The sequence below is a fragment of the Mercenaria mercenaria genome, chromosome 1, assembly GCF_021730395.1.
Source record: "Mercenaria mercenaria strain notata chromosome 1, MADL_Memer_1, whole genome shotgun sequence".
NCBI lineage: Eukaryota > Metazoa > Mollusca > Bivalvia > Venerida > Veneridae > Mercenaria > Mercenaria mercenaria.
The window spans coordinates 67323578-67340968 of NC_069361.1; the positions used below are offsets into that span (position 1 = coordinate 67323578).

The 17391-nt window shown below is 37.1% G+C and overlaps 1 protein-coding gene across 1 annotated transcript in view; it reads left to right on the plus strand.

Moving 5' to 3' along the window:
• The first annotated feature begins 1374 nt into the window (after positions 1–1374).
• The window catches only part of LOC123535112 (endoribonuclease Dicer-like), a 32670-nt gene continuing 16653 nt past the window's right edge, over positions 1375–17391 (plus strand). The window contains exons 1-9 of the mRNA XM_053549974.1: positions 1375–1485; positions 7901–7990; positions 8395–8557; positions 10071–10194; positions 11140–12427; positions 12754–12855; positions 13648–13799; positions 15739–15880; positions 16210–16285. Of these exons, the coding sequence (XP_053405949.1) occupies positions 1468–1485; positions 7901–7990; positions 8395–8557; positions 10071–10194; positions 11140–12427; positions 12754–12855; positions 13648–13799; positions 15739–15880; positions 16210–16285 (2155 nt within the window). The 5' untranslated portion in view covers positions 1375–1467. The remainder of the gene's footprint in view (positions 1486–7900; positions 7991–8394; positions 8558–10070; positions 10195–11139; positions 12428–12753; positions 12856–13647; positions 13800–15738; positions 15881–16209; positions 16286–17391) is intronic.

A 17391-nucleotide genomic window follows, 5' to 3' on the forward strand; every position in this document is an offset into this window, starting at 1 on the left:
ATTTGCGACAAATATTTTTAAAACGGTTAGTGTAAACATGTTTGAAATCATTTTTGAAATTAATTACCCTTTCTGCTATTTAAATCAAGGTTGTTGAGCAGAACTTTACCATTATACCGTAATATATATGCATTTTGGCGTATCAAAACCCTTTAAATCAGATTTGTTATAAAAAGAAATTTTTAAAAATTTGATATTTTCGAAATTAATTAGACATTATGCTGTAAAAATTCGATTGTTGAGTAACAGACATTTCCCCTACTTAAACATAAAATGGATGCAAGTGACGTATCAACCTTTAAGGCAGAAAAAGCTGAACTGAATGTACAACGCTTGCATTTGATATTGAAGTCATGCTCATCCCAATAGTTTCAGATTTGAGTTTAAATCAAGGCTGTTGAGCGAACATGAAGATCGTGATAATTTTTACTATTAAGCTATTGTACTGTTCATTATGAATATCAACCTTTAAGGCAAATTTGCTACAAAGATTTCATAACATATGGTGTGATAGTTTTAAAATTAATTACACGTCCAAAGTTCTGTTAAAATCCACATTTAAGAGAGGAATCGAAGAAATTAAATTGTCAAGTTTCCATTTTAGTGGTAACAAAGAATGCTTATACAAAAACCAGCCTTTCAGACAGATACGCTACAAGATGTCCCCCAAATTTTTAGTTTGTCAAAATAGTTACTTTTAGTTATTAATTAGACATTTATGGCGCATTAACCCTTTAAAGTAGATGCGCTAACACAAGCTGTACAACGTAAGTCTTTAAACGAAAAAGCCAACTAAAAAACGGGTCGATTTCCAGTTGAAATAAAGCAACTGGAACATATCTGAAACAGTACAAAATCGCTTGTGTGAAACCAAAAGTATTAGGTGCACATACACACACACGCACGCACACACACAACACCCTTTCTATTCGTTATCAACCTCTAAGGCAGGTCTGTCTCGTATGTTTAAACGTTTGGTCTACTTCTAGTCACACATAATTATGCCTTACCTTTCAAATCATTTGAGTCTTCAAGGCTGTGGAGTGAATTTGAAGAAAATTGATATTTGATGTTTTAAATTGTAAGACAAATGTATTTAACAAAAAATAAATATTTTAATCTAATACAGTTGCAAATGTTTTGTTTTCATTATCAGATCCTTTATCAAATCATAAAAAAAATATGTTTACAATTTTTTTAACAATGTACCGCAGAATTACATGATGGGCCGAAATATACCTCCGTCCTCATACACTATAAGGCGGAGCTTAAATGTACCACATGACGTGCTACCTTACAAGTTGATACTGTTATCTTCCGTATAAGTTGATACAAAGCGATATCCTTGCTTTCACCGCAAACATATTCTTCCGGTGCGACTGTAAATTTCGCCTTCACTGTTACGGATTTGAGACAAGAAAACAAAAATGACTTTTTTGAACATTTAAGATCACATTAAAATAAACAATGGCATATATGAGAAGGGTTTGTATTGCATTTATGAATTATTTTCAATCTTCACAATTTTACTACCTCAGTACAGTACCTGTCAAGAGTCATGAGCACAGACACTTGGGGTCTGGAACCCACTACGCACCTGTATATATTTTTATCATCATCATTGTATATCCAGACACAGACTATAATCACAAAAGCAGTATTATACTTATTTGAACTAATATGAAAATATATATAATCTCCCACTAGCTTAAAAATACACAAGATATAAATGTTCGCCAGAAATATTTCGCACACCCACCTTGAAAAATCATCTCATGTTTACTATTTTTGCAACTTTCCCATAGAATTTTGATGTTCTTCAGTACAGTACATATTTTTCTGCAAGATGATATTCACGATAGTACTGGATTTTCAGTGCTGTCAACAGAATACGCGAGGAATTCTGCAATTGTCAAAAAATTCGCTCCATTTACAAATTCTTTCGACTACGTCAGCTATGGCTGCCGGCTTCGTATGGTAAATATTTTTTTGCGCAGTGAATACTGGAACCAGCTGGTTCCCACATTCATTACGCAGTGTTTATTTATCGTACAAAGCCAGAAGCCACAGCTTACGTAGTCAAAAGATTTTGTAAATGGAACAGAATTTTTCAAAATTGTAATATTTACCGCGTATTTCGTTGACAGCACTGAAAATCCAGTACTATCGCAGGGCACTAGACAACTTTTGGGGACAGGTACCCATACCCTTAGAAAGGGGAATTTTTCGTTTTTTTAAGACAAAAAGGGGAAGTTTTTAGCCATATATATGTTACTGCTTTTCAAAGTTATTAATACTGTTTTCAATCATTTTTAGCTCGACAATTCGAAGAATAGGGGAGCTATCCTACTCGCCCCGGCGTGAGCGTTAGCGTACCACCCCAAATGTTTTCAAAGTCCATTGAGATATTGCTTTCCTATTTTGCATACTTCATAACCCCATTCCGTTAACAGGAGCAGACAACTCTATCAAGCATTTTGACTGAATTATGGCCCCTTTTCGACTTAGAATATGCTTATTGTAATGTTAAAGTTTGCATACCACCCCAAATATTTTCAAAGTCCATTGAGATATTGCTTTGATATTTTGCATACTTGTTAACCATCATGACCCCAGTCTGTAAAATGGAGGAGGCAACTCTATCAAGCATTTTGACTGAATTATGGCCCCTTTTCGACTTAGAATATGCTTATTGTAATGTTAAAGTTTTACTCATAGCTTATATTATACTATCAAGCACTGAGAATAGACGAGCGCGCTGTCAACTGACAGCTCTTGTTAACTAATGTAACTATATTGAAGCAGTATTCTTCCTTAGAGGCACTATAATACAACTTGAAAGAGAGTTCATATATAGTTGTGTCAAACACCTGTTATCAGGGGAATTTTCTTCTGAGAAAGGGGAAAAAAACATATTATTTTATGAGAGGAATGGTACCCATATTCGGCCCCAAAAATGGCCAAACGAGTGCCCTGTATCGTGAATATCTTCTTGCAGAAAAATATGTACTGTACTGAAGAACATCAAAATTCTATAGGAAAGTTGCAAAAATAGTAAACATGAGATGATTTTTCAAGGTGGGTGTGCAAAATATTTCTGGCGAACATTTATATCTTGTATATTTTTAAGCTAGTGGGAGATTATATATATTTTCATATTAGTTCAAATAAGTTTAATATTGCTTTTGTGATAACAGTCTGTGTCTAGATATACAATGATGATGATAAAAATATATACAGGTGCGTAGTAGTTTGGGCTGGAGGGGTTGGGGTTCCAGACCCCAAGTGTCTGTGGTCATGAGTTTACTCAAAGAACTATAAAAAAATTGTATTTTATAATTCTTTGGTTTACTTTAGTCAAAGTATCACTTTGTTAAGGCTGAGGCATATAACTCTGCCTTAATCTAGTAAGTTAGACACAATACAATATGACAAGATGCAAAACAATTTGACATACAATTTATATCACTGAGGCATTATGCACAACGCAAAACTGTTGCATTGTCTTAATTAAATGTGTCAAACTTTGCATGCCCACTGGCACTGGAACTCCAGTGTTATAAAGTCTTTTCTATCATGATATGGTATACTCTACAAGAAAAATTGTGAGAATGATTTGGTCTTCGTGTTATTTTTGTGTCAATATCAAAGGAGAAAGTCAAGGGAGATGACACAACTTGTTAGTTCAGAATCTTTCTCTTACATTTGCATAACTTCTATCCAGTTTAGACATAGTTATTATATAATTAATTTATTTAGTCTATTTTATTATGGTCTTCAGAGCATTTCAATATCTGTTAGCGTATATTCTTACTTAGAGCTGAAAAGTAACAGCAAGTGACAGAACATGGGATTAAAACATTTTTAAATTGCAATAAATATATAGTCTTTTCTTAATTAAGTTTGATAAAATATTAAAGCTGCAAAACGCTTCTGATGATTCAAAGAATAATGCATTGAAATGTTTTTGAAAAATGAAGTGTCTGTTAATATTGTTAATTCTTGTTGTTCTTTCTTCTGCGATGCTGATTTGTGGCCTATTAACTTCGGTGCTCAACCGTTGCTACCCTTATGTGTAGACTAATATTCATCTTAGGTTATCATATTCTACTTCTATATGTACTGTATACAGTAATACTTGTACGTAAAATTTTTACTTAAACTGTATGATGCTAAAATTAAATTATTGAAATAAATCAAGATATATGCACCTCTTATAATATACAAATGTTGAAATACTTACCCTTGTCCTTTTCATACCTATAATGAAATTCCAGTATGTCTTCATTTTTTCTTCTAATAAATGAGCTATATTATGTCTCCCCCAGGAGACATATTGTTTTTGCCCTGTCCATCCGTCTGTCCGTCCGTCCTTCCGTCCGTCCGTCCGTACGTCACACTTCATTTCCGAGCAATAACTGGAGAACCATTTGACCTAGAACCTTCAAACTTCATAGGGTTATAGGGCTGATGGAGTAGACGACCCCTATTGTTTTTGGGGTCACTCCGTCAAAGGTCAAGGTCACAGGGGCCCGAACATTGAAAACCATTTCCGATCAATAACTAGAGAACCACTTGACCCAGAATGTTGAAATTTCATAGGATGATTGTACATGCAAAGTAGATGACCCCTATCGATTTTGGGGTCACTCCATTAAAGGTCAAGGTCACAGGGGCCCGAACATTGAAAACCATTTCCGGTCAGTAACTTGAGAACCACTTGACCCAGAATGTTGAAACTTCATAGGATGATTGGTCATGAAGAGTAGATGACCCCTTTTGATTTTGGGGTCACTCTGTGAAAGGTCAAGGTCACAGGGGCCTGAACATGGAAAACCATTTCCGATCAATAACTAGAGAAGCACTTGATCCAGAATGTTGAAACTTCATAGGATGATTGTACATGCAAAGTAGATGACCCCTATCGATTTTGTGGTCACTCCATTAAAGGTCAAGGTCACAGGGGCCCAAACATTGAAAACCATTTCCGGTCAGTAACTTGAGAACCACTTGACCCAGAATGTTGAAACTTCATAGGATGATTGGTCATGAAGAGTAGATGACCCCTATTGATTTTGGGGTCACTCTGTCAAAGGTCAAGGCCACAGGGGCCTGAACATGGAAAACCATTTCCGATCAATAACTAGAGAAGCACTTGACCCAGAATGTTGAAACTTCATAGGATGATTGTACATGCAGAGTAGATGACCCCTATCGATTTTGGGGTCACTCCATTAAAGGTCAAGGTCACAGGGGCCTGAACATTGAAAACCATTTCCGGTCAGTAACTTGAGAACCACTTGACCCAGAATGTTGAAACTTCATAGGATGATTGGTCATGAAGAGTAGATGACCCCTATTGATTTTGGGTCACTCTGTCAAAGGTCAAGGTCACAGGGGCCTGAACATGGAAAACCATTTCCGATCAATAACTAGAGAACCACTTGACCCAGAATGTTGAAACTTCATAGGATGATTGTACATGCAAAGTAGATGACCCCTATCGATTTTGGGGTCACTCCATTAAAGGTCAAGGTCACAGAGGCCTGAACATTGAAAACCATTTCCGGTCAGTAACTTGAGAACCACTTGACCCAGAATGTTGAAACTTAATAGGCTGATTAGTCATGCAGAGTAGATGACCCCTAACGATTTTGAGGTCACTCTGTGAAAGGTCAAGGTCACAGGGGCCTGAACATTGAAAACCATTTCCGGTCAGTAACTTGAGAACCACTTGACCCAGAATGATGAAATTTCATAGGATGATTGGTCATACAGAGTAGATGACCCCTAATGATTTTAGGGTCACTCTGTTAAAGGTCAAGGCCACAGGGGCCTGAACATGCAAAACCATTTCCAATCAATAACTTGAGAACCTCTCGACCCAGAATGTTGAAACTTCATATGATGATTGTTCATGCACAATAAATGACCCCTATTGTTTTTGGGGTCACTCCATTAAAGGTCAAGGTCACAGGGGCCTGAACATTGATAACCAGTTCCGATCAATAACTTGAGAACCACTTGACCAGAATGTTGAAACTTCATAGGATGATTGAACATGCAGAGTAGATGACCCCTATTGATTTTGGGGTCAGTCTATTAAAGGTCAAGGCCACAGTGGCCTGTTCATGTAAAATCATTTTTTGGAAATAACTTGAGAACCACTTGACCTACAATGTTGAAACTTAATAGGATGATTGGACTTGCAGAGTAGATGACCCCTATTTATTTTGAGGTCACTTGATCAAAGGTCAAGGTCACAGAAGCCTGAACAGTGACTTGAGAACTACTAGGCCAAGAGTGTTGAAATTTAGCGGGATGATTGGACATGCCAAGTAGATGATCCCTACTGCAGCCAACCATCAGTGTCTCTTTGACTTTTGCTCCTGACCCCTATTGACTTCTTGCCGATAGGACTTTGCATTGGGGGAGACATTCGCTTTTTTACAAAAGCATTTTCTAGTTTTTTCTGGTTTACTTATACTTCTTACAATGGCTGAGATAATGATTAGTGTCTTCTACTTTGCTATGGTTGTAACATGATGGGGTTAAGTCCAAATGTTATCTTTGACATTCGGTTGTTTGGTTTGCAGTGACTGCAGGTGAGCTGGTTGAGTTCTTCAGCTAGTCCGGGTAAAGCTATTCTTCAAACAAACTGCTCTCTGTTTCCCCAACATTATCAAAAAGATTGTGAAACCTCATGGTGTCTGCACTGAATGTATGCCTTCTGTGTCACTGATGTCTTCTTTTTATATGCCCGAAGGGACATACATTGTATTATGTTATGATGCTGGTGACCGTCCATCTGTCCGTCCGTTAGCAATTTCATGTCCACTCTGTAACCCCTTGAAGGATTTTGAAGAAACTTGACACAAATGTTCACCACATCAAGACGAAGTGCAAAGCATGTTTCGGATGGCTCCCTTCAAGGTTAAGGTCATACTTAGATGTCAAAGGTCATATGACTTTGTTTCGTGTCCGCTCTGTAACTCTTGAACTGCTTGAAGGAATTTAAAGAAACTTGGCACCAATGTTCACCACATCAAGACGATGTGCAGAGCGCATCTTCTGGATGGCTTGCTTCAAGGTCAAGGTCACACTTAGGGGTCAAAGGTCATACCTGAACCCCTTAAGTTAAAGGATTTCGAAGAAACTTGACACAAATGTCAACACAACAAGACAATGTGCAGAGCGCATGTTCTGGATGGCTCGCTTCAAGGTCAAGGTCACACTTAGGGGTCAAAAGTCATACCTTCGGACGTATATTGCTCTGCATTGCGGTGCTCTTTTTTTGCTTTTGTTATATGTTTTGCCTCCTTGCTATCAGTCCATTTTGTTGTTCATCAAGCACTACATTTTGCTTGTCAGGGATTTGCTTAACCCCTTACTACATGTCTAGCCAGAGCAAGACATAGAAAAATCAGGTTATAACTCAGTTGATGTCACCTTTCATGATACATCATTTATTTTATGTTTTTTCAGTTGTTTCTTGAACTATGACAGTAGAATATAATTGAAATGATTTAAAGCAGTAGGAATTTGACCTTGTCATTTCATTTTTGCTTGTTTCATTGTAAGATCGAATGTCTTTCACTCTTGGATACAGAATTTGAATTTTTTACTTAATGCTGCGTGACTCATGAAAAAAATGTATACATTTCATTCTTACTATGAAACAGGGGGATGTCATGTGGTGACAAGACGACATGCAGAGGGCATGTTCTGGATGGCTTGCTTCAAGGTCAGGGTCAAAAGTCATACCTTTGGGCATACATTGGTCAAATGATCAAGGTCAGCTGAGCAACTTTGGATCATGATAGATTAAGATAATGTTCAATCTCGGAAGTGACTGTGTGCAAAAATGTTGCAAAGATTAAAAACAAAATATCTGTTTCAGATGGGAAGTAGGAGTACTTCAAAAAGGCTCCCAAGGCATCTTAGAAATGAGGACATACCACGTGATACCTTCACACCCAGGACATATCAGGTACAGATTCTAATCTTGTCACAATTTAAGAAAGGTCTCATTTTCTCTGCAGATGTACCAGGCCTATATTGCTTTGATTGAAGTTACAGGGTTTCATCCATCATTTCGAGGGGAATGTGGCTAGGTTCCCCTAAAAAGGGATTTATTTGGCATTTTCAAATTAAAGGGAAACATTTGCTTCAAAAATTTTGGCTGCATCCTCCTGATATAATTCCTTTGCATATGAACTTAAAACAATTACTTTTATTTATCAGCAAGTCACTTTTTAGGATATAATGTTATTATTTCTTAACCATTTTTCTTTTGAAATAAGTAGATAAACTGACCTACATGTAGGTATATATTGAGACTGTTACAGAAGTATGGTCATGATTATGTAAACAACAAAAGAAACTGTTTTTTAGGTTGAGTTACTGGACTCAGCACTTGAGCGGAATACTGTAGTGTGTATGGGGTCCTCCACTGGACGTATGTTTATCGCAGTCATGTTGATGAAGGAGATGGCTCAAGACATAAGAAAGCCTTTGAAGGATGGGGGGAAAAGAACATTCTTCATTGTAGATTCAGGTAGGGAAATATTTTTATTAATCCTTAGCCTGCTAGCGGCAAGTGATTCTTGCCTTTGCGACCAGTGCAGACCAAGATCAGTCTGCACATCCGTGCAAGCTGATCATGGTCTGCACTGTTCGCCATTCAGTCAGTATCTTTTTGGTAAACACCCCTTTTAACAGTTAATGGTACTGTCCAAATTGAAAGATGAACAAGTACATTTTTAGAAATTTAGCAGGGTAAGGGTTAATCTAAAGTGATAGAAGCAAAGGTGCCATTAACAATTACAATTTGTCAGGTTTCTAATTACACTAAGTCTGATCAGGTTATACAGTGATTATCATGCCCTTTTTTAATTCATGAAGAAAACGCCAGATGTCCCTCTTATGGATTTATTCTGGGCACATATGTATAACTACTGACCTTGGCAAAAGCCAGGTTGATGGCTTCTTCGTATGATATCATATGATGACCACAGCAGGGATAGGACCTACTGAGGTGATGTTTGAAGAGCAGATGATATGAGCCGCGCCATGAGAAAACCAACATATTGGCTTTGTGACCAGCATGGATCCAGACCAGCCTGCGCAACCGTGCAGTCTGGTCAGGATCCATGCTGTTCACTAACTGTTTCTCTTATTGTAATAGGCTTTGAAAGCGAACAGCATGGATCCTGACCAGACTGCGCGGATGCGCATGCCACTATGTTGGTTTTCCCATGGCGCGGCTCATATGAAGTTGGCTACCTTTACCACTGCTTGTGAGGCAGCCGTCACTTACAAAAAGTTTAAAACCAGTCTATTGGATAGTATGTTTGTTCATCGCAGTTCAGGATGATCTTATAACAGTACTTGCAGATAACTCTATGAATTTCTACTGAAATTAGAAAGTCGCAGTATAACCTAAGTTTTGTCAGTCCGATGTTAAACCCAACAAAAATAAAGAAAATAAAAACTGAATATCTAGAGAAAATAGCAGCATGTTATATTTTGCTGGAGAAGTTCTGGCCTTTTCATACTACATTTGTACTTTTATAAGCCATGTAGTTTCTCTTAAGAATTAAGATGTAAACTAAATATTTTATAGAAATTTGCTTAAATTTGTTCAGATTTGTACCTCATACTGCTGTAAAACAGTTCTGTAGTATTATTTGAGCTGCACCATGAGAAAACCAACATAGTGCGTTTGCGACCATCATGGATCCAGACCAGCCTGTGCATCCGTGCAGTCTGGTCAGGATCCATGCTGTTTGCTTTCAAAGCCTATTGCAATTAGAAAAACTGTTAGCAAACAGCATGGATCTTGACAACACACTATGTTGGTTTTCTCATGGTGCGGTTCATTTTTTAAGAGCGGTTGTCAATTCCATGTATTTTGATGTAACACCATTGCACCTCAAAGTTACCTCAAGTAGTTGGTGCTTCTATAAACCCAAAAGAAAATGAAATTCATTTATATGTATTAGTCCGCAGTTGCTATGCAGTGTGTGTAATAGGCAATTTGAAAATGTGTGACATATGTTATTATGTAGATGACTGTGTAAGACACAGGAGTTTGGCTGTTCAGCATCCCATAGACTTCACAGTGAGCGCATATACAGAACAACAAGGTATTGCAAAGTGGTCAAAGGCAAAATGGCAGTCAGAAATCTCAGAGTAAGTTTATAATGTCTTATTACTGAGTTTTCATTAAATTCTCTTTTTAGACTTTATGCACATGTCAGAAGAATGACTTTGTCAGTACTGTAAAATCATTTAATTTCGTGGGCAGAAAAATTCGATGTTTTGGTCAAAATGGCAATTTCGAGGGGATATGAATTTGTGGATTTCAACTTTTGAACATAAAACGAATGGGAATTTTACTTGTTCGTTTTTCAATTAAATTTCGTGGATTGACTCATCCACGAAAATTAGTCCCCCACGAACATTAATGATTACACAGTAGGTGGCGGGATAAGGTAAGTAGGTGAGTGTTAGAGAAGATTGGAAAAGCGATCTTTTGCAAGTGTATGAATTTTTTTTGGTCAAAATTCTTGTATTAACTAATAAATTTTATTGCCGTTTATTGCTTGTGTGATTCTTTTATTGTTCATTTTAGATATCTATATTATGATTTTATGATCAATAAAACTCATTTTAAATGAAGTGCCAGAAATTGTCACCTTGTAAACAGAATTTACACCCAGTAAATAGAATTTACATCCAATAAACAGAATTACGTTACGGTATTTCTGTTGTGCAAAAGTATATCTGAGCAGCACCATAAGAAAACCAACATAGTGCATTTGCAACCAACATGGATCCAGACTAGCCTGCGCATCCACGCAGTCTGGTCAGGATCCATATTGTTAGCTTTCAAACCCTACTGCAATTAGAGAAACCATTAGCGAACAGTATGCGAATGCGCAGGCTGGTCTGGATCAATGCTGGTCGCAAATGCACTATGTTGGTTTTCTCATGGTGTGGCTCATTAATTTAATTACTCTATAGAGTCTTGGTTTTCTGTTAACAGTCTTTGGCTGCAATGAAACATATCAGATATATAAGAAACATTATTTTTTTGATATCCATGAAATTTTATGTAATGAATTATATTTTCAGGTCGGAGGCATTTATATTGACAGGCTCAGTATTTCTCCATTTACTAAAAGATGGTGTTGTTACCATGGATATGGTTAACCTGCTGATTCTGGATGACTGCCATCTTATATTAAAACCTCACCCATATACAGAAATTATGGACATATATAAGACCGCAGATGAGAAATTCAGACCACGGATTCTCGGTCTCACTTCTAATATACTCGATGGCAAGTTCCAGAACCCTGAACTTCTAGGTAACTTGATTAACTCCCTTGAAAATGCTCTACTCTCAGTGGCTGAAACATCGTCCTTGGTTATACCAGAGAGGTATGGTATAAGGCCTACGGAGCGTTTAATAGAATGTAATGATTATGAAGACACTACGGGTCTTAATGTTGAACTGTATAATATACTTGAAAATGCAATAGAATTTCTCGAAGAATGCAATATTGATATAAATGAAGATCTTGATAACAGAGACCCACGTCTGATTCCTAAAGCTGCTTTGATTGAATGCCATAATATTTTGACACAACTTGGACCCTGGTGTGCAGCATGCCTTGCTGATCAACTTGTTACTCAGATTGAAAAGATAGAAAAACAGAAAGAGTTTGTGGCGATGCATAAAAAGTTTCTCAAAATAGGTGCTACAAATTTACGCATGGTGTCTAAGGTATTTGAAGAACATTTTAAACAGTGTGAATATTCGCTCGATGATCTGTTGACATACTCCACTCCAAAAGTTGCAGAGTTGATGGATTCGCTTCGTAGGTACAAACCACAGACTGATTTTGTAATAATTAGCGAAGATTTGGATAGTGAAGGTAACATTGGCAGTGATACAGACATGTCGGATGATTCCGATTTCTCTGAGAATGATGGTGAAGAGGATGGCGGAAGTAAGTCACCAGGTTCGAAACAAATACATGTCGCGATTAAAAAAGTGAGTCCAGAAGATGAAAACAAATCTGATCCATTCTCGCTGGATGAAGACAAAAACCTCTGTGGGGTTGTATTTGTAAATCACCAACATGAGGCATTTGCTCTCAATAAATTCATCGAGGAAGCATGTGCTTGGGATGAGGGACTATGTTTTGTAAAAAGCAGTCACTTAACGGGAAATAAATCGTCAAAGAAAGAGAAACTTTACAAAAAACAGGAAGATACTTTAAGAAAGTTTCGAATGCAGGAGTTGAATCTTCTTGTCTCAACAAATGTTCTTGAAGAAGGCGTAGATGTTCCGAAGTGCAACTTTGTTGTTAGGTTTGATGTTCCGAAAACGTACAAGTCATACAGTCATTCCAAGGTAATAATTTGATAAGTAATTTTTTTGTTATACAATTAATATGATTATTTAAGTTTATATAACACGCCCTCATAACCTATTATGTATCAGAGTTCATACAGGCATTCAAATGTACATGTTTCAGTCTGATGATTATTCATTCAGCAATGCAGAATGTGCTTGTATTGAGACAGTATATATATGGTAATGAATTACTCCTTCTGTTCGGACAGAACAGTGAGTGCAAATGAAAAACTTACTCTATGCAGTGACTAAATGTAGTAACCTAATATTGCCTGATACTCATCAGATTTGTTCATCAAAAAATAACTACTTGTATTTCATAGGGTCGAGCTAGGGCAAGAGATGCAGAGTATATCATTCTCATTGAAGGAGAGCATTATGATGAGTTTATGACTGAGCTCAAAACATACCATGAGATTGAAAAGGTTGGTCTGTCTTACAGATTATATAAATTTTTATGTCACCAGTGTCGGAAATTCGGGAGGCATGTATTGTTTGAACTGTCTGTCTGTCCATCACACTTTCTTGTGCACTCAACTCTTAAAGTTTCCATCCAGTTGAATTTAGACTTGGTGTATACATCAACATGAACTTGCACATTTCTTTGGGACTTTATCTCTCTGGAGTTATTGGTCTTTTTGGATTTCGAATTTCCTCTAATAGTCCAATTAAAATATTTCAAATGAAACTTGGAATACATCAACATTAAATACCGGTAGTTATGCATATTTTGTCTGGAGTTTTGTGTCCGTTTTTTAGCTCAAGGTGAGCTGTTGCAATTACTCGCTGTCAGTTGACCATCTGTTGTCAGTTCTTCAAATGACATCGCCTCTTAAACAATTTGGTTGAAGTTACAGAAACTAGATCTAAATGTGTCTTGTATGGCCCTGTTTAAAGTCCTTCCTGATGTAATATCGATATTTCTCATGTTTTGGTGACAAACATAGTTAAAAAAACCTTTCTTTTTGTTAGCACAGACAATGTAAGTCAGTTAGAGTTTATGTTTATATTCTTGGTTTGAAGATTTTCCACATGTTTTTTTGCAACTTCACATATACCGGTAGACATTTAGTTTAGATTGTAGCAAAATTTGATAACACAATATCTTTTTGTTTCATTTATTATTATGTAAGATAGTATTAATAAACCATGGATGTATTACATGAAATATATCTGAATGAGTAAAGTACCTTTAAGGCATATGCAAATTTTTTTAGGTGTTAATCAGGAGAAGCAGGAGAGTCCCAGACGAGGAGACGAGTCAAGATTCAGGATGTGATTGTGATACACAGGTAGAGCCGTTTATACCTGCTGGAGGGTGGAGTGATTTGAAAGTGACATTAGACTCGTCTATCATGTTGGTTAATAGGTAAGTCTTTTAACTATAATGTTATTAGTCCCCTACTGGTTGAAAACCAGTTTTGGTGACTACAGGAATGCTCTTTTCCGTCATTCCGTCTTTCCGTCATTCCGTCCGTCCGCAATTTTGTGTCCGGTCCATAACTCTTTCCATGAAGGGATTTTAATATTACTTGGCACAAATGTTCCCCATGATGAGACGAAGTGTCATGCGCAAAACCCGGACCCCTAGCTCAAAGGTCAAGGTCACAATAGGAGGTCAAAGGTCAACAGGGCTTTTTTCCTGTCCGGTCCACAACTCTCCCATCCTTGAAGGGATTTTAGTATTACTTGGCACAAATGTTCCCCATGATGAGGTGATGTGCCATGCGCAAATCCCGGACCCCTAGCTCAAAGGTCGAGGTCACAATTGGAGGTCAAAGGTCAACAGGGCTTTTTTCCTGTCCGGTCCATAACTCTCCCATCCATGAAGAGATTTTAATATTACTCGGCACAAATGTTCCACATGAGGAGACGACGTGTCATGCGCAAAACCTGGAGCCCTAGCTTAAAGGTCAAGGTCACAATTGGAGGTCAAAGGTCAACAAGGCTTTTTTCCTGTCCGGTCCATAACTCTCCCATCCATGAAGGGATTTTAATATTACTTGGCACAAATGTACCTCATAATAAGGCGATGTGTCATGCACAACTTTCAGACCCCTAGCTCAAAGGTCAAGGTCACACTTAGCAGTCAAATGTTAACATAGCATGTACAGGGTCTGTTTCGTGTCCGGTCCATAACTCTGACATTCATTAAGGGATTTTAATATCACTTAGCACAAGTGTTCCCCATGATGAGACGATGTGTCATGCGCAAATCCCAGACCCCTAGCTCAAAGGTCAAGGTCACAATTGGGAGTCAAAGGTCAACAGAGTTTTTTTCCTGTCCCGTCCATAACTCTGTCATCCATGAAGGGATTTTAATATTACTTGGCACAAATGTTTCCCATGATGAGACGACATGTCATGTGCAACACCCAGTACCCTAGCTTAAAGGTCAAGGTCACACTTTGAGATCAAAGGTCAAGAGGATTTTTTTCCTGTCCGGTCTATAACTTTGTCATGCAAAGCAGGATTTAGATATCAGTTGGCACAAATATTCCCCTGGATGAGACAACATGTCATGCGCAAGAACCAGGTCCCTAGATCTAAGGTCAAGGTCATATTTAGAGGTCAAAGGTCAAATTCAAGAATGACTTTGTACGGAACATTTCTTCTTCATGCATGGAGGGATTTTGATGTAACTTGGACCAAATGTTCACCACCATGAGGCTCCCTGGTTTTTAGAATTACGTCCCTTTGTTGTTACTATAAATAGATTTTATTGTAACTTTTTTATTACTGGCGGTAGAGAAAAATCGAGACCACTTTTCTGTGGTACAGCATGCATGTTACATCCAATTTTTAGGTGTATTTTGACCTATCTCTACCTGGTAAAGAGTTTCTTGTGGACTTATATTATTATTATTTTATTTTTTTTTTTTTTTTAAAGATTAATTTCCCTTTGTTGTTACTATTGATAACTTACATGATAACATTTTTATAATCAGCCAAAAAAAAAATTCAATATGAAAACAACTGTGGGTTTTTATATATGCACATTTTAATTCAAGTGTGTTGTTATAATGTTATAACACATTGTATATGTAGTACAATATTGTTTATACATCATTGACAGATATCAGTTCATTATGTTATACTGCAGTAGAAAAAATTAGGTGCCTTCCAGTAGGGGACTTTGTATTGCATGGCAATACTTCATTCACTTGTTTTCTATGGAAATATGATAAAAGCTATTTGATTTTGGTATCGATTATTCTTAATGAATGTCTTAATCAGGAGATTGGTCATTTAGACATCCATTTTACACTGAGTAAGGTGTTACTTTTCTTTGTGGAAATATGTTACAGATACTGTGCAAAATTACCCAGTGATGCCTTCACCCATCTTACACCGGCTTGTACAATAACAGAGGAGGAGCAGAATGGAAAGAATGTGTACACAGCATCCCTAAGACTTCCTATAAACTCTCCAGTAAAGGAGGCAGTTCAGGTAATTTTCTGTTTATGCCTTGAGCTTCCAATAAACTCGTCAGTGGATAAGGTAGTTTAAGTAATATTCTGTTTATGCCTCAGACTTCCTATAAACTTTTTAGTGGAGGATGTAATTTGGATTATCTTATATTTTTGCCTAACTTTCTACAAGTTTGAAGTGAAGGTGTTCTTATATTTATATAACATAATGTGTAATATTTCCTGTTAGCACTTCCAAAAATGCAGAAAGGAAAATGCAGCCAAAATTGTGTTTCCATTTGCAAGCATTTGTCTACACTCTTATATACAACAGAACAGTTTCTTTTTTTTAATTTCTGTTTCATTTAGGGGGTTCCCATGGGAACAAAACTGAGAGCAAAACAAGCTGTGGCATTGAAGATGTGTAAGATTTTACATAAACAAGGTATAGCTTTAACATCTATAGTTTAGCATGAATAAAGAATTGATGCGTTTACTTTTTAGCTCGACTTTTCATAGAATAGTAGAGCTATTGGACTTGCCCATGCGTCAGCGTCCGCGTCCCAGTTTGGTTAAGTTTTTGTATGTAAGCTGGTATCTCAGCAACCACTTGTGGGAATGGATTGAAACTTCACACACTTATTCACTGTGATAAACTGACTTACACTGCACAGGTTACATAACTCTATTTTGCCTTTTTACAAAATTATGCCCCTTTTTTGACTTAGAAATTTTTGGTTAAGGTTTTGTATGTAAGCTGGTATCTCAGTACTCACTAATTGGAATGGATTGAAACTTCACACACTTGTTCATTGTCATGATCTGACATGCACAAAGCATGTCCCATAACTTTATTTTGCTTTTTTACAAAATTATGTCCCTTTTTCAACTTAGGAGTTTTTGGTTAAGTTTTTGTATGTAAGCTGGTATCTCAGTATCCACTAATGGGAAAGGATTGAAACTTCACACACCTGTTCGATGTCATGATATGACTTGCAGTGCAAAGGGTCAATAACTCAACTTCGCATTTTACAAAATTATGTCCCTTTTTCACCTTAGGAGTTTTTGGTTAAATTCTTATATGTAAGCTGGTATCTCAGTTCCCACTAATGGGAATGGATTGAAACTTCACACACTTGTCCACTGTCATGAGCTGATTAGCACTATGCAGGTTCCATAACCCTATTTTGCTTTTTTACTAAACTATGCCCCTTTTTCGACTTCCGTATTCATTCAATCGACAAGGCTGTTGAATAGTCGAGCATTGCTGTCCTCTGACAGCTCTTGTTAGGTGTCAACTTATTCAATATTAGCACGATTGTGTTAAATGTTATCCAATTATTCAGTTCTCTGATGCCACACGAGAAGGTTCAGTCATGACAGCAGTTGGGCGCGAACACATGGTCTTCAGGTTAAGTTGAGAGCACTTTAACCACAAGACCCCTGATCCGTTTCAACAATTATCATTTAAGATTTACCTGAGCAAAATGAATAAACCGTATTTGTTCTGTTTTATTGAAATTCTAGATTTTATACACAGTATGATTTCCG